This window comes from Cnephaeus nilssonii (assembly GCF_951640355.1).
Source record: "Cnephaeus nilssonii genome assembly, chromosome: 4".
Taxonomy (NCBI): Eukaryota; Metazoa; Chordata; class Mammalia; order Chiroptera; family Vespertilionidae; genus Cnephaeus; species Cnephaeus nilssonii.
This window is the reverse complement of record NC_137075.1, coordinates 101844711-101871297: the sequence shown is the minus strand read 5'-3', so window position 1 is coordinate 101871297 and position 26587 is coordinate 101844711. Positions and strand designations below refer to the sequence as shown.

At 58.8% G+C, this 26587-nt stretch overlaps 1 protein-coding gene across 2 annotated transcripts; it reads left to right on the top strand.

The window, feature by feature from the left end:
- Positions 1-13075: 13075 nt before the first annotated feature.
- On the top strand, positions 13076-25607 carry CHGA (chromogranin A; the record flags this gene model as incomplete). Of its 2 annotated transcripts, XM_079769802.1 has the most annotated exons (8): positions 13076-13121; positions 13892-13938; positions 16195-16288; positions 17101-17169; positions 18152-18250; positions 21080-21511; positions 22904-23355; positions 25524-25607. In XM_079769802.1, the coding sequence occupies 8 exons, from the start codon at positions 13076-13078 to the stop codon at positions 25605-25607; spliced, it is 1323 nt and encodes a 440-aa protein (XP_079625928.1). The 2 variants fall into 2 exon arrangements, with proteins under 2 accessions (XP_079625928.1, XP_079625929.1); XM_079769803.1 differs by lacking the exon at positions 21080-21511.
- Between the last annotated feature and the right edge of the window lie 980 nt (positions 25608-26587).

The following is a 26587-nucleotide window of genomic DNA, read 5'->3' as shown; positions in this document are numbered from 1 at the left end:
GGCGTCTACACCGTTGCTGGGACAAGCACGTGCTCAGGCCTTTTAGGTGAAGGGATGAGTGAATGAATGGATGCTGTCTGATTGGCTCAGGAAATGGCAGGACTGAACCTTCCAGAAAGAACTGCAGACCCTTCCTCTGGGAGGGGCTGGGGAAGGCGGGATTAACCATCACTTTGCGCTAGATCAGATTAGATGTCAGGATGATTGACACCATTCATTGAAACAGGATTAGACCCAGTTCAAGTTCAATTCCAAAGTGGCGAAGAGCTTGGGCTTTGGGGGGCCATGAGATCTGGGAGGAAGTCCTGGCTCAGCCACACCCCAGCTTTGTAAATGCAGGCCAAGGATTTCATTCTCTCGGCTCAGCTGCAGCATCGGTACCCTGGGCCGATGGCACGTCCGTCTCAGGGGGATGTGCAGGTAACGTGGTCCCATGTGTGTAAAGCCCTTTGCTCCCTGGGAAGGGAGCCATCCGCCGTCATTTTAAAGTCTATGAAGTGGGGGTGACAGCAGCCCTCTCCTTTCCCGAGGGATTCGGGAACACTGATGGCGTGCGGGATGGGAGGGGCTTTGCAAACGGCAGAGCGCAGTTCACACGTGCGGGGCCACGAGGATGGCTTGCGTAGCAGAAAGAGCCTGAGCCTGGAGCCCTGTTGGAGCAAGTCTCCCAGGGGGGGAGGGGGTGGCGGGGAAGGGGGCACAGGACTCAGAAAAAGAAAGACCCCAGAAACCCAGTGGGGAGCTTCCCAGGGCCATGGACTTGGGGGCCAGACGGCCTGGGCTCAGGCCTGCCTCTTTCTCTCCCTGCTTTCCGTGACTTTGGGAAAGCAACCATGGGGCAAGGCCGCAATGCCTTGCTGGTGACGTGGCGTGGCAGTCTCAGGGCTGGTGTGGGGTTGAGGGGACCCAGCCTGTGTGTGGCTCAGTTCACATTCGGTAGATGTGGCCTCCCCCACTTCTCCACCCCACCCACCCCTCTCAGGGGACAGCGAGTCCTTCCGAAGCTTGTCCAGTCTCTGCTTTGCACAGTGTGCTGAGAAAATAAACCAGGACAGCAAGGGGACAGGCCATTATCGTGAGGCAGGGACTGCTGTTACCCCCACTTCCCAGGTCGGGTGACTGAGCCCAGCTGGCACCGGCTTCCCATCCAGGTCTGTCCGTGCACAAAGCTGGTGCCCGTGCCCCCGTCCAGGGTCCCTCTCCAGCTCCGGCTCCAAACTTGGTGTGGGTCCGGGGCTGAGGGAGAGCACAGGGACAGGAACCAAGGGGGTGCTTCCCCAGCCCGCACCCCACCCCACCCCACCCCACCCCACTCCACCCGACTGCTACCCATCCCCCACCCCTCCCACTCCCTAAGTGACCCCTCGCCCTGGGGCACTCTCCTGGGCTACGGGCCCTTCAGCCTCCTCAGAAGCTAGAGAGGGGGAGTCACAGTGTGGCCCGAGTCCTCTGTCACAGATAACAGGTCATTAGGAAATTGCATTTGTCCTTATCTCCCTCTCACCCTTTATTGCTTCCCTGGGGAGAGCTGTAACCATGGCCTCTCTGCAAATTAAGCCAGTCTCCTGGCGACAGGCACAGGCCAAGGGGCCGCTGTCAGGGGGAGGGTGATGAGGGGAGAGATTACATCTTCAGGTGGAGGGACACCCTGTCCCTCAGCCCAGGGCGCGCTGACAGGCCCTGAGGACTCCCGGGAGCACAGCCTGTGCCGCAGGAAATGTGCTGGGTCCAGAGGAGGAGGCGGGATAGGGCACGCACCCTGCCCTGGGCTTGCTGTGTGGCCTCAGGCACGTAGCCTGTCCGAGTGTCAGAGTCTCATGGGTCAGATGGGGACCATAACTCTTCCCCACAATAATCCAGCCAGCTGGCCTGGCAGACACCCACCGCTACATGCACTCTCCCTGTACTCTGGATCCTGTGGGAGCTTGTGTTTTTTTTTAAAGGTATGTACTGGTGGGCTTTTTAAAAATTAAAATATAGTAGTCACATCTATAATAATAAAAGCATAATATGCTAATTAGACTGGACAGCCAAACCACCTTCTGGACATCCTTCCGGATGAAGCCGCCACAGCGGGGGCTGAGGCAGAGGCTGTTAGGGGAGATCAGGCAGGCAGGTGAGTGGTTAGGAGCAATCAGGCAGGCAGGTGAGTGGTTAGGGGCAATCAGGCAGGCAGGTGAGTGGTTAGGGGCAATCAGGCAGGCAGGTGAGTGGTTAGGGGCAATCAGGCAGGCAGGTGAGTGGTTAGGGGTGATCAGGCAGGCAGGTGAGTGGTTAGGGGAGATCAGGCAGGCAGGTGAGTGGTTAGGGGAGATCAGGCAGGCAGGTGAGTGGTTAGGGGCAATCAGGCAGGCAGGTGAGTGGTTAGGGGCAATCAGGCAGGCAGGTGAGTGGTTAGGGGTGATCAGGCAGGCAGGTGAGTGGTTAGGGGTGATCAGGCAGGCAGGTGAGTGGTTAGGGGCGATCAGGCAGGCAAGTGGTTTGAAGCCAGAGGTCCCGGATTGCAAGAGCATGCAGGCCAGGCTGAGGGACACCCCCCCCCCCATGCACGAATTTCCTGCACCAGGCCTTTAGTAATATTATATTAGTTTCAGGTGTTCAACAAAGTGATTCCACATTGTGGCGGCTCTTTTTGAAAAAGGCGCTTTCTTGGCATACATTTGCACCTATTGAAAATGCTCAACTTGAAAAGTTCTAACATATGTGTCCCCCTCGGAAGACATCACCACAGTCAAGCGAGGGGACCCACCCACCCATTGCCTCCCCAAATTCCCTCTTGGCCCTGTGGCCTCTCCTTCCCCGCCCCACCTCCACAGCCCAGGCACCCAGCGGTCTGCCTTCTGTCACTGCAGATTCGAGTGCATGTCCCCGAGTTTTACATACACGGGATGGTACGGTCTGTACTCTCTGTCTGGCTTCTATTTTGAGCCATCCACACGAGGTGCATATCAACCGCTCACATCTTCTTATTGCCAAGTCCAGCTCATGAGATGGAGAAGCTGCAGCGTTTTCACTCATTTATCTGATGATAGATATCCGGCTTGTTCCCCGTTTGGGGCTATTACAAATAAAGCTGCTTTGAACATTCACGGACAAGCCCTGAGGGTTTTCATTTGTCTTGGGGAACTCCCGGGAGTCCAATGGCTGGGGCGTACCGTAGGTATAGGTTTCATCTTTGAAGACGCGACAAACTGCTTTCCAAAGTAAGTGCACCACTTTACATCCCCTCCAGCAGTGTACGCGCTCAAGTTCCTCCACTTCTCCACAAACGCTCGGTGCAAGCAGTCTTTTAAATTTAATTAATGAATTAATTAATTTTTATTGATTTCAGAGAGGAAGGGAGAGAGACAGAAACATCAATGATGAGAGAGAATCATGGATCGGCTGCCTCCTGCACCCTCCCTACTGGGGATCGAGCCTGCAAGCCGGGCATGTACCCTTGACCAGAATCAAACCCGGGACCCTTCAGTCCGCAGGCCGGCGCTCTATCCACTGAGCCACACCAGCGAGGGCCAGTCTTTTTAATTTTGGGCACTCTGCTAGTCGTGGGTGGAATCTCACTCCACAGTGAAGCGCCCGGTTGTCTTTCTCCGTGAGAAGGCAGGCCGGGCTCAGAGCCCTGTGGTTCTGTGTGTGCACCGTTCACACTCCTCTCCTGCTGCTGGGGAGGCTGTGGGGACACAAGCTGACCTCCAAGGACCTCACGGGACTTGCGATTCTGGCACAGAGTATTCGCGGCTCAGCGCTCACTGAGCTCTTGGCCTCAGTATCCTGGTCCCGTGTGCCCTCGGGCATCATTACTAACGGGCACCGGTGCCTCAGGAGTCAGATCGCTCACGGGGATCCCAGGATGAGGTGGCTGAGTAGCCTGGGAAGGTCCGGGCCTGAGCTAGAGCTTCATCGAACCGCCAGCCCGAACCACCTGTCCTGGAGCTGGGACCCAAGAGGACTGGGAGCCAGGGCGGAGGGGCGTGGCTTCTTCAGAGCATCCTCCTGGTCGGGGTACCATAGCAACTGACCGTCTCTGAGGACCTTCAGGCGGGAAGGTCTTGGACAGGTGGACGAGGCTGCGGACACCAGGTGGACACCTGGGCTCACCTAGGTCTCTGTCAGGGGAGGGTCTGTGATCCAGCCCACGTGGTCCAGGACTCTCTGCCCGCTCCTGTGGGGTCTGGGGCAGGAGAAACAGGAACCCAGCTGGGGGAGTGAGGAGAGCCTGTGCTTTGGGGGGTGGGCTGCTCAGCTAATGGGCTAAGAAGTAGTCGGGAGAGAAGAGGCTCCGGCACTGCCTTGCAGGCCCCAGGCATAGGGGCTCCCTGGCCTCCTTGTAGGCCGAGCTCCCCAAGCTCCCCCTGCCTGCACCCCTGCCCCCAGCTGGGCCGGCTGGCGAGGGGCAGGGCCTGAGGCTGAGGGATCAGCTCTCCCCCGGCCCCTCTGTGCAGAGCAGACTCAGCCCAGCCGCAGCTCTCCACGGCCCTACTTCAACATCCCTTGCCCCAGGGCGCACCTCGGCAGGGCACTGGATACTGCCGTGGGAGCTGGATCGCCTTCAACGTCAGGCACTCGATCCTAAAGGAAACCATCTCCTAAAGTTACCGTGAGCAGGCCGGTGCTGACTGGACTCAGCACTCATTCTGGGCCAGGCCTGTGTCCAAACACCCGACTCACCGCGACTCCATGAGCCGCCACAGAGCCCGGGAGGCAGGTGCTATCACCAACATCCCCATTCTACAGATGGGAAAGCTGAGGCGCGCCCGGAAGTTGGGGGGCCCAGCTCTGCTGATGCTGAAGTGGACGAAGGTAGCTCATTTAGTCAGTCAGTGAACTACAAATGGAACCACATGAACCAAATGCCCCACCAGAGGAGGGAGGGGAGAGAGAGAGACAGAGAGAGGAGGGGGCTGTGACAGCCACCTGAGACACCCCATATGGTGAGCACCCAGGAACTTTCCCTTTTGTTATCAGCACCCCTGAGCCACCCCAGACACAGCAAGTGCTACAGATGTCAGTGACTGAGTTTTCTCAGAGTCACAGAAATCACACAAGGCATTATTTGGGCCATTTTGTGGAACAGGAAGCAGAGGCTCCGAAAGGTTACGTGACTTTTGCAAGGTGACACGGGGCAGAGCCAGGACTCGGACCTTGGTCTCCTGAGGCCACAGCGCAGCTCTTTCCAGCAGCACAAGCTGCTTCCGCCCGCTGGAGGGACTCTGGGCACCAGGCGGGCCCTGCCGTCACCTGAAGACTCTTCTCTGGGTGCCTACAAGCAGCCTTTGGGGGCCCATAGGGTTGAGAGCTTAGGGCCTGAAAAGGGGGCTGTCTCTCCCTCAGAGTCCCCGCTACCTGGCCCCTCCTAGAAGCCCCCCCCCCACATTGCTCTGACCCTGTTCTTAGGGCAGGGGTGCCGTGGCCACGTGGTCAGACCCCTCTGAGCCTTACACTCACGCCATCTCCCCAGACCTTGAGTGCCCAATGTCTGGTCTGCTTGGCGGGACCCTGGGATTTGCACGTGGCTAAGCCGTTCTTCCACAGCATCTCTCTGCGGCGTCTGTGCAGACCCACCTCCGCTGCTCTCCCTGTGACGGCCACACGTGTACTGACCCAGAGGAGCCCCCCACGGGACGTCCTGCAGGGAGTGAGGCCGCGTGTGCCCTGTGGGAAGACGGCTGTGGGACACAGGAGGGAGAGGAGGCACGGGAGACTTCTCGCATTTCAGTTTGGTCCAGGCGGGTCCTTCTGTCCAACCTGCCGTCCTCACGTCTCCAGTGAGCCAGCCTCGAGTCCAGGGCACGGTGCCCGAGGCACCCTCCCCCACGTCTCCCACCGGCCTCCGGGGCGGGGGCCCCTGAGCCCTCTCGTCCACCCACTGCGGCCTGTAAACAGCTTTATTAGATTAAAACAAACATCTGCCAGAGAAGAAAAGCAGAACCTTAATTGGAGGCCCCCGGAGATGTTTGCAGAGACAGGTGGGAGAGGGCCTGATGCAATCACCGCGCCGGCCTCCGCACAGACAAACAGCATTGCCCAGCAACCGGGCTTCGCCACCTGGAGGCTGATAAGGGGCTCGGGGAGCCGAGTGTTTGGAAAACAGGGCTTTGTAAGCCGGCCGAGGCCGAGGGCGTGTTGACTCTGCTGTCCAGGGCCCTGGCTCCCCAGTCAGATAAGCAGCTGCCGCTTTCCCTGCGGGACAGGAGAAAGCGGCTCCCAGGGACCCCCTGGCCGGGCTCCCGCATGGAGATGTCGGAGCAGTCGGTCACTCCTGGGACCTGGTGCTCACCGAAGGGGGCGATTCTGGCCCCTGGGACGGCTTCTCCTTGTTCAGAAGCCTCTCTGCAGGCCCCGGGACGGTGGGTGTGGGGGCAGCTGGGAACTAGCTAGGACGGCGGGCACCTCCATAAAATGCCATTGGCCCATCATCCCCAGCCTCGGCTGCCCCTCTCCTCCCAATGGCTCCTGTTTCTCAGATTCAAAGCCCAAACCCTCCCCAGTCCACGAGGCCCTGCACAATCCGGCCCGATCCCGCCTCACCCACGACTACCCACTTGCCCTCTTCCCGCCGCCTCGGCCCTTGGTTCTGCCTCAAACCTGCCAGTTTACTCCGGCCCCAGGGCCTTTGCTCTGGCTCTGCATTCTGCCTGGCTGTTCTTCCCCCAGGAAGCCACAGGGCTCTCTCTGTCAAGCCCTTCGAGGCCTCGCTTAAGTGATGGTCTCAACCAGGCCTCTCCTGCCCACCTGCTTAATGAGGCCACCCCTCCCGCCCGACTATTCTCAAGCCCCTTACCCTGCTCTGCTCTTCTCCTTTTTTAAATTAATTTTTTAGAGAGAGAAGAAGTAAGAGGGAGAGAGGGAAACAGCCTCCTGCACCCCCACCCCCCACCCCCGGGGATCGAGCCTGCAACCCGGGCATGTGCCCTGAGCAGGAAACGAACCAGCGACCTTTCGGTGCAGCTTGACCCCAACCACCTGAGCCCCACCGGCCAGGGCTGCTCTTTCTGTTCTCACAGCCTCGCCGCCTCCCAGGCACACACACACTTGTTTATTGCCTGTCTCCCCAGCCTGGAGTACACGCTCCAAGAAGTTCTTTTCTTCACAAGCATGTTCCAAGCATCCAGACAGAGCCAGGAACGCAGTAGGTGCTCCATAAATGTTTGTCCCCCCTTCCCAGCCCCCTAACAGTTCTGGGAAAGAGGGTGAAAAAGAGGCTGGGTCCAGAGAGGCCATTGTGTGACTGTCTCCAGAGCGCGCCTCCGCAAGGTCACTGGCACCCAGGAAAGGCCCGGGGGGGGGGGGGCGTCCCCCAGCCCCCTGGGGACCTCGAGAGGAAGGCAGCCTTGTCCAGGAAGGAGAACCTTGAGGGGGGGGTTGGGGGGGGCCTAGGAGAGCCTGGCTCCCATCACAGCCTGCTGTTGATTTGCTATGTGACTTGGGACAAGGTGCTGTTCATCTCCGTGTCTCAGCTGCCTCTTATCAGGTGATATTAGCACTTACTCTCTTTAAAAGAAAGAAACTTCTACGTTACTGCTTCCCGCACTACAGCTCCAGGCCGAATCCTGCCTCTGCCACTTAGGCTGTATGGCCTCTTGGCATTTTTGGCAACTTCTTTAAGCCTCCGCCTCCCAGTCAGTCTATGAGGGGGAGAATGATAGCAATTCCTCGCAGGCGTGGGAAGAGAAAAGCAGTCGATGGGTGCGGAGGGTCAGCTACCGTGGTTCAGATCTGTCACACTCAGCACAGCGTGCACCCCTCAGGTGGGGACACTGGGCACAGCGTGGGAAGGGCTAGCTCAGGGGAAGTTCTACGTCCAGCTGACCCTGGAGTCTGGGGCTCTCCCCACCCCCCACTCCAGCTCGGCTTCACAAGACACCTCCTAAGGAGGGCAGGAGTCTAAAGAGCCACACTCCAAATTAATTAAAAAGACAATCAAGATTTCATTTACATGTGACTCTAAAAATCAACATAAATGAACCAAGAAAACAGAAACAGCCCTAACCTGTTTGGCTCAGCGGATAGAGCGTTGGCCTGTGGACTGAAAGGTCCCAAGTTCAATTCCGGTCAAGGGCATGTACCTTGGTTGTGGGCACATCCCCAGTAGGAGGTGTGCAGGAGGCAGCTGATCGATGTTTCTCTCTCATTGGTGTTTCTAACTATCCTTCTCCCTTCCTCTCTGTAAAAAATCAATAAAATATATTTAAAAAAGAAAAAAAAAGAGAGAGCCGAAACTGGTTTGGCTCAGTGGATAGAGTGTCGGCCTGCGGGCTGAAGGGTCCCAGGTTCGATTCCGGTCAAGGGCATGTGCCTAGGTTGTGGGCACATCCCCAGTAGGGGGTGTGCAAGAGGCAGCTGATCGATGTTTCTCTCTCATCGATGTTTCTGACTCTCTATCCCTCTCCCTTCCTTGCTGTAAAAAAATCAATAAAATGTATTTTTTTTAAATGCTTTAAAAATTTTTAAAAAAGAAACAGACTCAGAGGTACAGCGAACAGACTGATGGCTCCCAGAGGGGAGGGGGACTGGGTGAAAGAGGTGAAGGGATTGAGAAATAGAGGTTGGTAGCTACGGAATAGTCACAGGGACGTGAAGTACAGCCTAGGGAACAGGATTAGTCACATTGTGATAACTATGTAGGTGCCAGGTGGGTACTGGAAATATCGGGGGAACACGTTGTAAAGTATATGATTGTCTAACCTCTATGCTGCACACGTGAAACTCATATAAAATAATACTGAATGTTAACAGTAATTGAAAAAAAACTAAACAAAATTAAAAAAAGAACAATCAAGCTCAGAGCCAGGGATGGAGGGAAAGCTATCAAGGCCTGAGAAGGGGTGAGTGAGGCGTGAGGGGCACTGAGCTCCGTGTGGCTGCAGGAGTGAGGACCATCGAGGCTCAGGGCGCTGTCAGACCCTCACCCCAGACAGAGCCCGTGGGTGTCAGCATCTGGACTTGGGGTCCCTGAGTCAACCACGCGAGTGGACAGGGTTCACGGGAATTCCAGGTGGAGAGGGGGGAAGGGCCCGGGGTGGGGGGCGGAGGGAGGAGGAGTGAGGAGGGAAGTCCACAGACGTGCTTATGCCACAGTGGGCACCCTCCCAGGATGAAACCCTCAGGTTTGGATGGGTTTGAGCCAGTGCTGTCTGGGGATTGGAAATAAATAGTGCCTGGCACTGTCCCTTTCCTTCAACGTAGTGCAAGGAGCCTACGCACACTCCCATTGTCAGCACCCCACCCACCGGCCTCCCTCCACTCCAGTGTTGCTATTTGCTGTCAGAACTGCTCGCTGGCCTGACTGGCCATTTCCTTGTTTCAATCGGGGTTCAGTTCAGAAAACAGGATATTAAGTGGCTTTCAGAATCACTGGGAGAACTGAAGAAGCCGACTCTAAAGTGTGTTTCCAGAAACCACTCGCAAAACCTCGTCAGAACTGCGCTGCCACGGGAGCTGCGGGAAGCTGGCACCACAGCTGTCTCCAGAGCCACCCACCCTGTCCCATCCACACCCCACACCGGCAACAGGGTGGCTCTGCATCCTGTCTCTCTCTACACACAACTCCAAATCCAGTTCCTGCTCCTCTGATTGGTAGAACCTAAATCACACCCGGGTCCTAGGCTGCAAGGACGTCTGGGAAATGTAGTTTTTAGTTTTCCTATTTCTGCCCACCACAAGAGAGTTGGGATGAAGGTGGAGCAGTCTTACCCACATGCCCTTGGCATACTCACAATGCAAAGAGCTCCTGACTTTGCTTTTCTCCATCTCCTCCTCTCAGTGAGCTATGCTACAGCTCCACCACCCATTCAGCTCAATGCTTCACGTCACCTACAAAACCAAGGCAGTATGTGTATGTAGCAATAACCATATATCGTGTGCGTGGATCAAAGTTTGGCAGCAGATCTTGGGGAACCAGTGGGCAATGCGCAGGTTGAGCCCTGCTGGCCCCTTGGCACTCTAACGTGACTCCACGGTGGGCAGCTAAGCCCATCTTCAGAGCAGACCATACTCCTCTCTGATTCCCTCCTCCTGCAGCCCAGAGCAGAGCAGAGTGCTGGTAAAACAAGCCTCCAGGAGAGACCCCCAGTGAAGGAAAGTACCCAGCTTCCTCACCCCATTGGCTCAATTCTGAGGTGCTGCCTTCAGAGGTGACTCAATCATCAACACAACCGCCAATGGCTTTTCTCTTTCCCTTGTCCCATTTACTACTTCCTTATTGTGCTTCCTGGAATCACTTCCAAATGAACTCTTTGAAATCCCAAATCCTTGTCTTGGCATCTGCTTTTGAGGAACCCAAACACAGACAAGAATCGAACCCAGTGCCTGGCTCCTTACAATGTGCCCATCAACAGCCCCATGCACGGTTCCCCATCAGAACCATACAACACAGAGCTTATCTGAGAGACAATTTCGTCAATTCTCCCAAGGGCGGTGCATAGTTAGTGCCATTCTAGATGCATGCAAGAGACATCAATTCACTACATATGGTGAGTGCCTTCGGGCATCTGGGCTTCATCCTCTTGCAGAACTCCACCTGTAAACAGTGCGATGATGGCACCTCTCACATAGGGCTGATGCAAACTCTTAGAACAGCGCCAAGTTCACAGGAAGTTTTCCACGAGGTTAGTTACTGTCATCATCCCCATGGTTGTGTAGTAGAGAATGGTCATTGTCCTCCAGTATCCCCCTTCCTTTAGTAATCAGAACCACCCCAGTGTCTGTCCTGCCTCCCTTACAGCTGTGCCTGAGTGCTCACCCACGGGAGAAGTGATACATGCATCATATCCTTACAAAGAAGCTGCTTGGCCTCCATCCACCCCTTGTCCCTATGTGATGACGGATAAATGGTGGTGACTGGAGTAGCTGCCTTGGTATCAAAGATGGCAATCTCATGTGGAGCCACCCCATGAGTGCGTCTCACTGTTCACTTCGTGGCTGCTGTGTGACAGAGAAATAAGACCCATCTTATCCCACTGTATTTTAGGGGTTTTTGTTCCAGAAGCTTATCCTGACCTAACTGGTCCAGCCCAAAGATGGGATCAAGGGCTGTGACTATCTTCCTTCTTTTGTTTTTCCATTGTGCCTACCATGTGCCCAGCACTATGCCAGGAACTAAAGTCCCAAGATGAAAAGGATGCAGACCAAACACTAAGGAAATCAAAGTGTAATGAGATAAAGGCAAATATTTTCTCTTTATTTACATATTAATTTGAGAGAGAAAGAGAAACATCCCTTTGTTGTTCCACTTATTTATGCAGTCATCAGTTGCTTCCTGTACATGCCCTGATGGGGGATCGAACCGGCAACCTTGGTATATCAGAACGATGCTCTAACCAACGGAGCTACCTGGTCAGGGCCTAAAGGCAAATGTTTTCAATCTTCAGTGATAAATACTCAAAGAAGTGTTGTGGAGGCAAGAAAAGGAAGCAATTACCTCAGGACTTAAAAGGGGTGGAAGTGTGCCAGGCCACAGGGGAGGGAGTGGGATGGTAATGGGAGGCCTTCCAGGGAGAGGGAATGGCATGTGAGAGGTCATGAGACGGCGGGACACATGGGGCATTTGGGCAAGACAAGCTCTACGTCCAACTTTCCCTTTCACTTGCCATGGTGCTCACTGCCACTTCCCGGGTCTCTGCAGTTTGCAAATTTGCAAAGAAGAATAAAATCCCTCTCTGACTTAGGCCCAGGGTGGGCGAGGCATCAGCGATGGACCATCCTGAAGAGCTGTGACGCACAGCACAAATGCTAACGAGTGGCACTGTCACTCATAAAGCCTGGTTTGGGTCATCTTTGCTGGCTGATTGTGCTCAGTCTCATGACAAACAGGTCCGGCTCCTGGAGAACAGGCGTTCCTGAAGGCTGGCAGCGGCTCTGGAAGTTTCCACGAGAGAGGCCCACTCCCTTGGAAAGTGGTTCAGCTTTCTTCACGGCAGTTGGGCAGTGACCCTCCAGCGCCTTACACATGTGGCCGAGCACGAGGGCTCGAGGGCAGAGGGAAACAAGCCAGGGAACCAACCTTACACACAACACGCGGGTTTTGAGAACACTCAGGAAGAGGTGAGAGCTGTTCTCAAACACAGGATGGGTCAGCGCGGCAAGAAGGTGGTCCTAAGGGGTTGATCAGGGCTACCGAGTAGAAGTTTCAAAGTCACCTCTTTTGGTTTGACATCAAGAGCTGGCCCCCACTCCTCCCTCACCACCCCCCAGGAGAGCTGCCCAACAATGGCCAGAGCCCAGGACTCGCTCAAGCACGGGTTGAACTACCACTCGGTATATTCAACATCATCTCTTAAATGCGTTTCCCTGTGCCAGGTACCATGCTGAGCACTGTGAAAGCCATGCAGACAAAAATGTTATTCAAATAAATATATAGATATTTGGTACAATGACAAGTCATGAAGGCACACGATTGGGTTGCCAGAGAGAGGCCTTACTCAGACACGGGTCGGGAAGCCGCTCTAGGGCCTCCTACATATTTGAGGGAGCCCCTGAATGGTGAGCACACCTCAGCCATGGAGATCAGGGGGAGCATGCCCGGGTTGGAAGAAGGATGGCGTGCTGTGCGAGGACTGGCAGGGACCTCAGCGCACAGTGGAGGAACACAAGGCCCAGAGACCAGGAGTATCTTGCCCAAGACACACAGCAAGTCGGTGGAGCCTTGAGCGGTGGAGAATCAGCCAAGTCCCCGGTGCCACCTCCTGGAGGCCAGATGCCTGCCTCGCAGCCAGACTTACTAGCTGTGAGCAGCGCGGGCCAGAGGGGTGAGGATGGGGGTGGAACGAACGGCGGCCGGACCCCCAGAGGGGTGGAGCAAGGGGCAGGGGGTGGTCCGATGACGTCATTTCCGGGGTGGGGGTATATAAGCCGTAGCGGGCGAGCACGCCTCTGCTGTAGCTACTGCAGTGTCGGAACTCTGTGCAGGGAGGCTGGTGGGTGGACCGACAGACGGACGCACACAGACTCTGCGACCCCCATCCCCGCTCTAGCGCCTGCGGTAGCCCATCCCGCACCGCCCGTCCAACCACCCCGCGCCCAGGTGCCCACCGTGCCCGGCCCCAGACCTCCAGAGGCTCCGCGTCCCGGGTTCGCCATGCGCTCCGCAGCGGTCCTGGCGCTTCTGCTCTGCGCCGGGCAAGGTGAGCGGAGTGTGGGGGAGAGAGTCCTGGGCGCCCCTCTTGCTCCGGCCCTGCTTGCCCAGCGTCCAGGCCCCGCGCAGCGTCCGCGCCCCTCGGTCCCTCCCCTACGTGCAGCGAGTTTCAGCACCGCGGACAGCGCCCGCCTCCCTCCAGACCCAGCTAGGAGTCCTGGGCCCAGAACCCGCAGACCCGATCCTTGGGGCTGGACTCCCGACTCCGCGAGGCAGGCCCCTAGGTGCCCCCACCTCATACCTGGGCTGGGCGTCCGGGCTGCATCCGGCTCCGCGCCCTGGCTGGCCAAGGTCATTGGGGGAGATGGGAGGGCTGCCGCTCTGCCTCTCTCCCTCTTCCATCCTACCGCTCTCCCGTCTTCCTGCCCTTGACTTCTTCCTCTCAGCGTCATCTCACACTCCTTCTCCTCCATCTCCTTTCCCTCACCGCTGGGTCTCGCCACCTCTCCCTGCATTCTCCTCCCGCCCCAAGCCCTTCAGCCCTGGGCCTTGTTTTCACACTTGCCTTCAGCTCCCGTTCTGAGCAGCTTTCCCAAAGGGAAGGGCTGAGGCTCTCAAGTGCAGCCTCTGGGAGACACCCTCATGGGGCAGCTGCCAGGGAAGGGAAACAAAACCAGCCCCAGCATCTCATTTGGGGGGGCGCAGTTTTGAGGGGGAGCAAAGAGGTGATGGGCCCTTGATGAACCTGGCCAAGAAGGACTGGGCTCTCCCCTCAGAACAGAGAAGTGACCCCAGCTCTCTCTCTCTTTTTCTTCCCAGTCATTGCCCTCCCTGTGAACAGCCCTGTGAATAAAAGGGACACCGAGGTAAGAAGGGGTGTGGGGATGCCCCAGGAGGGGTAGGAGGCTCCAGGGGACACCTTCAGCCAGTTCTTGGGCAGCTGCCGAAGTGAGCTGGCAGAAAGCCAAGAGCCAGCACTGCGGCTGCTGGGCCTGGGGACAGCTAGTGAGAGAAGAGATCCAAGACTGCCCCATTGCCCTGCCACCCGCGGCGGGACTTCCCCAGCTTCCTCGGAGCTGTGTCTGCAGCCCAATGGGGCCCGTGTCTTGCCTGCTGGGCTGGGGTGCCAGACCCACCATCGAACATCCCGAATCTGGCAGACCCACCGAGGGCTGCTGGGGCTGGCTTCTCTGTTCTGTGGTTGTGGTTGCCCACAGACATGGGAGAACCAGGTCTTCACCTCCCCCTTTGCTTTTCCCCTCCCCCCAGCGCTCTGCCAGCAACACACCCCACCCCACAGGCACTCAAGCCCTGGCTCTCCCAAAGAGCCACAATGAAAACATCCTTGGTTTATGGCTTCTGCACCCCGGGTCCCAGCCAGTTAGGGCTGACGGTGGATGTCACTCAGGAAAGAGACTTAGGAGACGCTGATGGAGGCTCTGTAGCCAGCAAGAGATACTTCCTGTTAGGTGTACACTTGACATTCATTCCTGAGCCGGGGCTGTTTTTCCAGTGTCTGGGGCTCACAGATACCTCCACCTGAGAGTCGGGTAAATGTCTGCTTCCCACCTTTCCAGGAGCCGTTTCCTTCCATTCCAGAGAGGCGATGGTTAAAACACAAGGCATCCATTAGCTCGATTGTGTTTCCTATTCTTTAGCCTGTATTAAACCTCTACCACTCGTTTTAGCTGTGAGTTTTTGGGGAAATCCCTTAACTTCTCTGAGTTTCTCCCTTTCCCATCTGTAATAATATTTTCCTTGTGGGGAGTTGTGAGGAGTAGGGATCAGATGTGAGGTACCTGGCACACAGTAGGTCCTCAGTAAATGGGCGCTGTTATGTCTAGAGCTTCCCTCCTTAATCTCCCTATTGTTCTTGGGGTCCAGACCCAGTTTCTCTCTCTCAGAATCTGGTCTCGGGATCTTTTGGTTGTCTGCTATTCCCAGTGCAAGGTCTGGGGTTGCAGGGAGATGCAAGGTACAGGCTGAAGGGCCCTCCTCGCCAGATCCCTCCTGGGAGACATTTAGGTCACCGTATTGTACTCAGGAGCCTGGGGTCAGGGGCCCTAGAACAGAGACCTGAACGTTCCATCCCCAGGATGCTGAGACAGTTGTACAGCCTGTTTGCCAGCTTGCCATCCTGGATCCCTGGACTGGTTGCCTTGGTATCCGTAGACACAGCCTTCCATGCCCTCTCTCCCTACCAGCATTGCCTGATGCCTGTCTGACACCTCCTGCCCCCCCACCCCACCCCAGCTCTAGCCAGCTGAAGCAGGTTGGGAGTTGTGTATCTCTCCCTGGGTGTGTGTGGCACTTGAGCTTTATAGAGTGTTTTCCCATCTGTGCCTTGTCACCCTGGGAGGGGAGTTGGGAGGTTCTTCTCACTCCCATGTCACAAGTGAGGAAACTGAGACTCAGAGAGGTCATTCCCAAGATAACACCGCTAGGATACCACACTAGAGTTGGCACCATCCTCCAATATCCATTTATCAGGTGCCCCGTTATCCACAGCACCTTCTGAGAGAGGGCTGCTGTTGGCCTGGGATGGGCATCCAGAGATAGCCAATGTGTGCCCACCTCCAGCCAGCAGGTTCATCCACGGGTGAATGTGGAGCCAGACCATGAGGCTGTCGCTCCCGCCATGGGACAGCACTGTGGATGTTCGGGGACAGGCATCCAAGTCCTGTTTCCAGCCAGGGTAGAGCCAGGGAAGGTCTTTGTTCTCCTCTGGGTGGTCCAGAAAGGCTTCCTGGACAGAGCTGAGTTTGTGGGCATCTGCAAGACGGAGATGCTTTTGCAGAACAGATGTCTGATGCCCGGGAGCAGCTTCCCCATCGTTAGAGAAACCCCTGGAGATGAGAAGGCCCCAGGTACCCACCCCCCTCAGAGGGGCACCTGCTGGCCAGGGGATTGGAGTGCCTGGCGTGTAAGTACCATCTGAGGGTTTTCTCTTGTCATTGCTATTGTTGTCTGAGAAAGCAGAGCTGTGCCCCTGAGCCAGGCATCCAGGGGCTCTTGAAGACAAGAGCAAATGCCCTTACGTCCTCATTAGAAATCTGCCCTGGAGCCTTCAGGGGCTGAGTCCCATGCCCAGACCCACCCCAACTGCCCCACTCTCTTTCCAGGTGATGAAGTGCATCGTTGAGGTTATCTCTGACACGCTCTCCAAGCCCAGCCCCATGCCTGTGAGCCAGGAGTGTTTTGAGACACTCCGAGGAGGTATGGGCCAGGCTGGGGGGAGGGGCTGCTGCCTGCTGGGCTGGAAGGCCAGGACATGGGGGTGTGGCTTTTGATGGAATTCAATGACTTAACTCAACTGTCCCTGACCAAGTGCCAGCCTCGCCCAGGCCTGTGCTGCACTCTGAGTGGTACAGGGAGATGAAGGAGGTCCTGGCCCTGTGCGCACAGATGGGCAGAGGGACAAGTAGGAACACAGTTAGGACTCTGCGCAGAATGAAACCAGGTCTGGAACAGCAGCCGCCAGAATGCACGCTCCCTGTGGACAAGGGTCTTGTGTGCTATATCCCCCGTGCCAAGAACAGCTGCTGGCACCTGGCAGACACCTTAGAGATAGGTGATAAAAAAAAAAGCAGCATTGCAGGTGGGCATGAGGAGAAAGCTTTGCTAAGCAGGCAGTCAAGTTTTGAGCAGCTGTTGGATGGAGCCAACATTAGCATTGGGGTTGGCAGTTAAAAGTTGGAAACCAATAGGTAGAAAAATGAAGAAAGGGCACTCGGGGGGATCGGCCACCACGAGCCAAGGCATGGAGGTGGGTACCTCCCCTCGGGGCTGCCCTCTCGGCCAGGGTCTGGGTGCGGGGACAGTGGCTGACCTTTCTGCTGTGGTAGGAAACTGATCGACACCTGGGAAAGGGGTCATTTCCAAAGTGTTATCGCAAGACCCCATCTTGCCGCTGCCACCCAGGCGTTGAGTTTCCAGAATGAAGTCCTTGTGCTCAGCGGAAACGGTTGATGGCAATCTCTCCCTCGCTGTCCTCTGGCCGCGGCCCATGACACCCTCCTTCGTTGCAGATGAGCGGATCCTCTCAATCCTGCGGCACCAGAATTTGCTGAAAGAGCTCCAAGACCTCGCTCTCCAAGGTACTTCCAGCCCCCGCGCATGAACCTGGGTAAATTCCAGCGACCGGGCGTCAGGAAGTCAGGGCGGAAGGTCCTGACTCTCTCTGGTCCGCAGTGATTTCTGTTTAACTAGAGAGTGGAACGGCGGGGTCCTCCATGCCACCTGCTCAGGTCGGCCATGATATAGTGGAAGAGATCAAGGCCCAGAGAGGTTGGGAGCCTTGCCTGCGGCCACACAGTGAGCTAGGGACATGCCAAGGCCACACGCAGCTCTCCTAATGCCGCTCAGGCTCTGGAGTTGGGCCGTGCTTTCGAGATTGGGTGGCAAAGAGGATCTCTTTCCTCTGGGCACACTCCCTTGCCCACAACCAGTGGGTCAGGCTCCTATGGCCATTCCAGAAACTCCCGTCCTGGGGGGGAAATCAGTGCCAGCTGCCGGGTGCCTGGGCAAGGGGCCAGGGCCAGGAGCCAGGCACAGGAGGGGACAGTCCCGGGCGGCAGCTGCAGCCTCAGGCTGATGCGGGGAGAGGGCGTGTGCGGCTCATGGCAGCAGGTGCCAGCCCTGGGCTTGGACTCGGGCACGTGTTTGGCTTTCTCCCAAGTGTCTGGACTTACGGGGACCATGAGGGTAACCGTCACCATGGCCACCTGCTGCAGGGCCCCCTAGCTCCCAGCCAGGTCCTGAGGGGGCCCCCTCTTTGCCTCGGCCCCTGGGACCCTCTGCTCCATCTGAGTCTGTGCTGCTCTGTGAGGCAGCAGGCAGGCTTGTTCTCATTTCCTAGGTGAGAAACTGAGTCTGGAGGCGCCCCAGGCCACCGGATGGGCCCCAGCTCGGAGGGGACAGGGACAGCCCGCCCTCCCGCCGTCCCCACGCTCTCACCGCCTCCGCCGCTCGCTGGGCAGGCCTGGAACGGGCGTGCCCAGTGCACAGATGAGCAAATGGAGGCCTTCACTTGCACAAATGCGCCAGCTCAGACCAAATGGGACGTTTTCCTCCTCCCAGGGGCCAAGGAGAGGGCGCGTCCGCAGAAGAAACACGGCAGTTTTGAGGACGAACTCTCAGAGGTTCTTGGGCAGCAGAACGACCAGGCCGAGCTGAAAGGTCAGTGCTGGCCAGTCCGGCCAGAGAGCGGGGGCGGGAGGGGAGAGTAACAGCAGCCCTGACAGATGGCGGGTCCCAGGAGGCAGGAGCCCCTCCTGGACGCCTGGAAGGTGGCGGTTACTTCCTTCCGTTTACAAACGAGGCCCAGAGAGGGTAAGCAGCTTGTCCGAGGCATCACGGCCCCTGCGGATCCGGGTCCGCCTCACTCGAAGCCTCCGTCGGGCCCATCCGCCCACCCGCGGCCACACTCAGAGCAGGAAGTGTCCGGCCTGGCAGGTGGGCACCGCAGAGGGCGCCTGCCCCAGGCACACGGCCTCCCGGGGTGCGGTGGTGCCTTAGCATCGCCACGTTGCAGGAGGGTCCCAGAGGAGCAGGTTCGAAACCCTGAATGAACCTGATCAGCTCTCTCTTTTTACTCCTCACTTGAGGACATGTTCATCATTGATTTTTTTTTTTTTTAGAAGAGGAAGTGGGGGAGGGAGGGAGGGAGAGAGAAAGAGAGAGAGAGAGAGAGAGAGAGAGAGAGAGAGAGAGAGAGACCAGGAATTGAACCTGAAACCTAGGAATATGCTCTGACTGAGAATCAAACCCACCACCTTTCAGTGTATGGGACAACGCTCCAACCAAATGAATCATCTTTCTTGAAACCAGAGAGCTTTTAGGGGTCAAAGAGATCATCGTGTAGGTCAAGGTGATTCTCTGTGACTCATCCTCCCACCTGCAGACACCCACAAACTGCCCCGACTCATCCTCCCACCTGCAAACACCCACAAACTGCCCCGCCTCATCCTCCCACCTGCAAACAAACACCCACAAACTGCCCCGACTCATCCTCCCACCTGCAAACACCCACAAACTGCCCCGACTCATCCTCCCACCTGCAAACACCCACAAACTGCCCCGCCTCATCCTCCCACCTGCAAACACCCACCAACTGCCCCGACTCATCCTCCCACCTGCAAACAAACACCCACAAACTGCCCCGACTCATCCTCCCACCTGCAAACACCCACAAACTGCCCCGACTCATCCTCCCCCCTGCAAACACCCACAAACTGCCCCGACTCATCCTCCCACCTGCAGACACCCACAAACTGCCCCGACTCATCCTCCCACCTGCAAACAAACACCCACAAACTGCCCCGACTCATCCTCCCACCTGCAAACACCCACAAACTGCCCCGCCTCATCCTCCCACCTGCAAACACCCACCAACTGCCCCGACTCATCCTCCCACCTGCAAACAAACACCCACAAACTGCCCCGACTCATCCTCCCACCTGCAAACACCCACAAACTGCCCCGACTCATCCTCCCACCTGCAGACACCCACAAACTGCCCCGACTCATCCTCCCACCTGCAGACACCCACAAACTGCCCCGACTCATCCTCCCACCTGCAAACACCCACAAACTGCCCCGACTCATCCTCCCACCTGCAAACACCCACAAACTGCCCCGACTCATCCTCCCCCCTGCAAACACCCACAAACTGCCCCGACTCATCCTCCCACCTGCAAACACCCACAAACTGCCCCGCCTCATCCTCCCACCTGCAAACACCCACAAACTGCCCCGACTCATCCTCCCACCTGCAAACAAACACCCACAAACTGCCCCGCCTCATCCTCCCACCTGCAAACACCCACAAACTGCCCCGACTCATCCTCCTACCTGCAAACACCCACAAACTGCCCCGCCTCATCCTCCCACCTGCAAACACCCACAAACTGCCCCGCCTCATCCTCCCACCTGCAAACACCCACAAACTGCCCCGCCTCATCCTCCCACCTGCAAACACCCACAAACTGCCCCGACTCATCCTCCCACCTGCAAACACCCACAAACTGCCCCAACAGGCCCTGCCCTGTGCCTGCGGAAGGGGGGTGAATAAGGCCCGTTTCCAGGAGCCGGGTCCTCGGGGGCCTTCCCTCGGAGAGCCTGCTGGTGGGCTCTCCCCCCGTGGCTGCTTGCCTAGGGCATGGCATGGACTCGCACGCTGGCTCCGAGGGAGCGAGTGTCCGGATGACTGTGGATGCCGGCCATGGGCTGTGGGAGGGGCAGTGGTGTGTGTGTGTGTGTGTCTGGAAGCTTCAATAAGAAAGCAGCCACGTGTCAGCGCAAAGAGCACCCCGTACTCGGCACCAGGAGGCTGGGATGGACTCGGGGCTCAGCTCTGCTGCCCACGGACTTCAGGAGCACGTCAGGCCTCCCTACCTTTCTGAGGATGGGTGTGAGTTTCTGTAAGTGGGATGGGAGCACTTTCGCCAGGAGTCCCGGCGCCAGATGGCAGGATGGACCAGGTAGTGCTTGTGCAAAGGAAACCATTCCGGTGATGGGAGGGGCTTCCACTAGTTAAAGGCTGTCTTCAGAGCAACCACAAGAAAACCCCTTAATGAAAACGACAACTATTGGAGAATTGAGCACTTTCACAGGATGCTCAAAACAGGCCCCGCAGGGCGGGGACAATGCGGTCTCAGTGATGGTGCCTCTTACACAGAGAGGTTAAGGGACTGCCCCACGATCACACAGCAGTTCAGCTGATGTCCTAATTTTCCATTCAGGCTCTACCTTCTGGGGTCATTTTCAAGGTCTTTATTTTTTTTTAAGTTACCTCCTTCTTTAAGAGGTAGAATGACAGAAACAGTTCATTTGTGCTCAGGTCAAAGCCAGATCCGGAGAGGGTAACCCTCATTCTGCCATGGGTGTTACAGGCTGGACTTGTTGGAATTGAAGGGATACAGTGACTAAGATCTGAAACCGGGCTCTGGGGAGACCCGGGGTGCAGCCTGGTCCTTGGGGCCCGACTCTGCTCTATTCTTTTTGCAGAAGGGACAGAAGAGACGTCCTCCAAGGATGAAGAGAAAAGGGAGGATTCTAATGAGGTGGAGAAGAATGCTGAAGACATGGACAGAGCCGGGCCCCAGGCCTCCCCAGAACTTGGGCAGGGGTCCAAGGATGAGGAGGACAACCAGGTCCCAGGGGAGGAGGGGGTCGCCAACACCCATCCCCCAGCCAGCCTCCCCAGCCAGAAACACCCAGATCCTCCGGCCGAGGGGGACAGCGAGGGCCCCTCCCAGGATGTGGTGGACAGAGAGAAGGGCCAGGATGCGGAGCAAGGACAGCAGGCAAGGAGAGAAGAGGAGGACGACGACGACGATGAGGAGGCTGGAGAGAAGGTTCTCTCTGAAGGAGAAGGCCCCACCGAAGCAGCTGACCCCCACCCAAGCCTTGGCTACAAGGCGGTCCGGAGGGCCGAGAGTACGTATGATGTCTGAGACCTCGACAAACGTGTAGGAGAGCGGGGGACGGGTGTGTGTGTGTGCGGGGGGCTCATCCATAATCTCATTCTACCTCGTTATGTCCATTTTCCAGATGGGAAACTAAGGCTCAGAGAGGGTTAGTCATTTGTGCAAGGTCACACAGCTAATTTGTAGTAAAATCTGAAATTCCAACCCAGATTTGTCTGACTCCAAACCATGCATCTCCACTATTCCACACAGATCCCCTCCCCAACCCAGGAAGCTTGAGGGGCTTTGCAGGGTGGGTGGGTAGGCCTTGCAGGGGGAGTGGGTAGGCTTGGCAGGGGAGTGGGTAGGCCTTGCAGGGGGAGTGAGTAGGCTTGGCAGGGGGAGTAGGCAGGCTTTGCAGGGGGAGTGGGTAGGCTTGGCAGGGTGGGTGGGTAGGCATGGCAGGGGGAGTGGGTAGGGTTTGCAGGGGGAGTGGGTAGGCTTGGCAGGGTGGGTGGGTAGGCATGGCAGGGGGAGTGGGTAGGGTTTGCAGGGTGGGTGGGTAGGCATGGCAGGGGGAGTGGGTAGGGTTTGCAGGGTGGGTGGGTAGGCTTGGCAGGGTGGGTGGGTAGGGTTTGCAGGGTGGGTGGGTAGGCTTGGCAGGGTGGGTGGGTAGGCTTGGCAGGGTGGGTGGGTAGGCTTGGCAGGGTGGGTGGGTAGGGTTTGCAGGGTGGTGGGTAGGCTTGGCAGGGTGGGTGGGTAGGCATGGCAGGGGGAGTGGGTAGGGTTTGCAGGGGGAGTGGGTAGGCTTGGCAGGGTGGGTGGGTAGGCATGGCAGGGGGAGTGGGTAGGGTTTGCAGGGTGGGTGGGTAGGCTTGGCAGGGTGGGTGGGTAGGCATGGCAGGGGGAGTGGGTAGGGTTTGCAGGGTGGGTGGGTAGGCTTGGCAGGGTGGGTGGGTAGGGTTTGCAGGGTGGGTGGGTAGGCTTGGCAGGGTGGTGGGTAGGCTTGGCAGGGTGGGTGGGTAGGCTCTGGGGACAGAGGGACAGCATGACCAATGGGAACAGGCCTCTCTGGGACAGCTGTCCGCTTCAGTCAGGGTTTGAGAAAGACCTTGGCTCCCCATGGGCCTTGTCAAGGTCTTTCCTCCTGCCCCGCACGGTGCCCCCTGAGTCCGGGCTCCTGGGTGCTGGGGCTGAAGGAGAGGCAGGCTCCAGTCAGCCACCCCTCTGGGCTCTGAGAGGGTCTTGGGAAGCCTGGTGTGAAGACGGCTTTTCCCTCCACGGAGAATCCTGACAGGCTGAGCCAGCGCCCAGGATGGGGGCTGTGGTCAGCGGTGGCCACAGAGAGGCCCGGGGCGTGGCGGGGCCGGGGAAGGTGACGATCTCTCCCTCATCTCCTGCTCTTGTCCGCCGCCTGCTCCAGGTTGGTCCAAGGATGAAGCTGGAAAGCCTGGGGCTGAGGAAGCTCAGTCCCCCGAGGGGCAGGGGGACCGGGAGCGGTCCCGGCCCGAGGAGGAGACGGCAGGGGCCCCTCGGGGCCTCTTCCCGGGCGGGAAGAGCAGGGAGCCGGAGCCGGAGGATGAGCGGCTCTCCACGGAGTGGGAGGACGCCAAGCGATGGAGCAAAATGGACCAGCTGGCCAAGGAGCTGACGGCGGAGAAACGGCTGGAGGGGGAGGACGAGGACGACCCCGACCGCTCCATGAAGCTCTCCTTCCGGCCCCGGGGCTATGGCTTCGGGGGCCCCGGGCCGCAGCTGCGTCGTGGCTGGAGGCCATCCTCCCAGGAGGACCCCGAGGGGGGCCTGCCCCCCCAGGCGCGCAGCTACCCGGAGGAGAAGAAGGAGGAGGAGGGCAGCGCCAACCGCAGACCGGAGGTTGGTACAGGGCGGGCCTCGGGGTGCGGGCCCCGCTGAGGGGGCTGCTGCCCACGGAGGGTTCCCGTCCCCTTGGAGTCCGGGACTGGAGAGGTGCGCAGACAGGGAGCCCGGAGACACCGCGGGGGCCCGGGTTCGAGGCCGGCTGGACGGGGCTGGAGGAAGGGCGTGCCAGGCAGGAAGGGAGGGAGCCCGGCTCACAGGGGCACCCAGCAAAGCTGGCAGACAGGCAGACAGGAGGCGGGAGGTGCTCAGGTCAGCGCCCGGGACGGAGGGGGTGAGGTGCTGAGCGCCATGCCCCGAACAGCCGGAGCCTCTGCGGGTGTGGACCTCGGGTGGAGAGAGCAGGGAACCAAACTAAGGAGGGCCACTTGCTGCCGAGGGGACCCAAGCCCAGGGCACCCTTGGGCCAGGAGCTGGGAGGGCATGAGAGGACGGGACACCGAGGGACAGGGGTGTCCTGGGAAGACCTGTGGTGATCCAGCCGGGCCTCTCGCCGACCCCAGGCAGCCCACGCACCCCCTCTGCTCCCAGGTCCAGGCCCTGCCTCTCACCCCTGAGGAGCAGAGGGGGAGGGGCAGGGCCAGTTGGACCTCCTGCTGGTGGTGAGGGGGAAGCAGGTGGTTCTGCCTCCTCCTGGCTGTGTGACCCTGGGCAGGTCACTCTCCTCTGAACCTCATGGGTTACCCCTTCCTGCTCACCTCATTATCCGATCAGAACCCAGGTGAGCTCGGAAACCTGGCCGTGCCCAGAGCTGCTCGAGAAGCTCAATGGGGCGCAGAGACGCAGCCCCACAGGAGGGGATGGGGCGGGAGCTGGGGTCCCTGGCAGGGCTGGCAACAGCCTTGGAGCTGGAGGAGGCCGTGGGGGGCGGCGGGTGTCAGTGGCTCAGGCCTCAGGGCCCAGGAGGGAATGGAGGCCTTAGGAGGCTGGGACTGTCCCTCCAGAGAGGATCTGGCCCCTTCCTCTGTCTCCGCCCCTCTCTCTGGTCTGGGACCAGGCCCTTGGAGCTGAGAGGACAGACAGAGGCTCTTTCTCGGTGGCCGGAGCCCCAGGAGGTGGCGGGGGCGGGGCTACAGGAAAGAGAAACTTGCTCCTCACCCCGGGCTGCTGGACCCAGAGCAAGGTTGGGCCCCTTTGACCACCCCCTTCCCCACACTCAGAAGCTGACAGGAGTGAGGGGCCCCGAGGCGCCTGCCAGCTCCCTTCCTCACAGGCAGAGGGAGCCCTGGGCTGCAGGAGGAGAAACGGGGACCCCTCCACCCAGCCCAAGGGTCTTCTTAGAAATGGCCCCCATCACAGAACTCATGCCCCAGTGGCTGCTCCCAGACGGAGGGCTCTGGGTTCCTGTTTTCGTGGCAACCACTGACGTCTGTTTCAGATGGGCCCTGGTGGGGCTGGCTGTGCTGGGAGGGGAGGGCCGGGAAGACCACCCCTCCCAAGTCAAGGCCAGGGGGGGGCCTTCCCTGACTCCCGCTCTGAGTTAGAGGGCACAGTCTCATGGGCATCAGACCCGGCTGTGGGGACCTGGAAGCTTCCTGAGGCAGGGGCACCCAGCCAGGCCACACAGAACGTGCCCTCGAACCACCCTGTCGACCCCCCTGATTGGGCTCAAGGACTGAGGCCCAGCCTAGGCAGGTGGGTGGGGCAGTTCCCACAGCCTTAGCCCCTGTCATGGGCCCCTGGCTGCTGAGGTGGGAGGCCTGGAGCAGACGGGACCCAGGCCTGGGCTCACCCCGGAGCCGTCGTCAGAGCCGAGGCCGAGGGGGAGGCGGGGCTGGAAGGAATCTGAGCCAGAGGCGGCGCCTTCCAAGCACCCACCTGGAGCCATTCGGGAGGCAGCAGGCTGGGTGGAGTGGTCCCCGTTTCTCCTCCTGCAGCCCAGGGCTCCCTCTGCCTGTGAAGGAGGGAGCTGGCAGGCGCTTCGGGGCCCCTCACTCATTGGGGTGAGGGCCCCCCTTTCCCCGCATTCTTGCACAGTCCTCCTCAGAGCAGCCTTGTCCAGTGGCATCACTGTCCGCATGGTACACAGAGGCCTCCGAGGCTCAGAGGCAAAGCCACATGACCGAGGCCACACGGCTAGCCACGCCACCCGTCTGCTGGCGGCACACTCCAGCATGCCGGCACGGCCAGCCGGTCCCTGCATAACCCTCGGCGTTCTCCCCCAGGACCAGGAGCTGGAGAGCCTGTCAGCCATCGAGGCGGAGCTGGAGAAGGTGGCCCAGCAGCTGCAGGCGCTGCGGCGGGGGTGAGGCCGGCTGGCCCCTCCGGCCAGGGCCCCGAGGCGCCCCGTGGTCCTGGCCGGCCGACCTGTGCGCTGCTCCCGGCAGCCCAGCCCGCCCGCGCCCAGGCCACCCTGCTGCCCCTGCTCCTTCCACCTGCTCCGACCCCCGTGCGCCCCTCTGCAGGGCAGACCCCCACGACTCTAAACGATGATCCTTTCTCTGAACACGGGAAGCTTTCTACAAGTTTTCCTTCCACATCAGAGCCATTGGGCACAACTGCAATAACCTCTGACCTTTCGGGGAAGGTTGAGCATTCCTGACTGTAATACACCCTGTACACAACTTAAAAAGGAAAATAAATCTGCGCTGGGCTCTCCTGTTTCTTTGAACCTGCCCCCTCGTGACTCAGAGGGGTGGCGTGGGCGGGATTCCGCAAAGGGACCAGGGGAGGTCCCGTTCCCCGGGGCGACTCCTTTCTGGGCAGCTTCTCAGCCGTGGGATCGAGGGCGAAGGGCTGCCCCAGTTTCCCATCTTCTGTGTCACCGAGTGCTGGCATCTGCCTCCAAGTGCGTGGGGATTAAATCACACATGCAAAGGGACCCCGGTTCCTTCCGCTCCCCCACTTCCCAGCCACACCTGAGCTGGGCCCCCCAAAGGCGGGGTCAGTGAGGGACACAGCCTCAGCTCTCCGTGGTGCCACCAGGCCACAGGCGCCCTCGGCCTGCGCGCCATCCCCGGCCGGGCACGTGCACAGCAATCGGGCGTCTGAAGTTCTTGCACATTTAACGGCTCACGAGGGCTCCGCCTCAGCTTTGAGAATGAGGAAACTGAGGCTCACAGGGTGAAAGGGCTCATCAAGGCCACGGGCAGGGGTGATGCCCAAAACATTTCACCGTGGGGCGCAGGGTCACACGTAAGAACGGATCGGGCGGGTGCGCGGGACCGGTGTGGACCCGCTGAGCGTCAGGGCTGTCCGGTCGCTCGGCAGACATCTGAAGCGGCCCCCG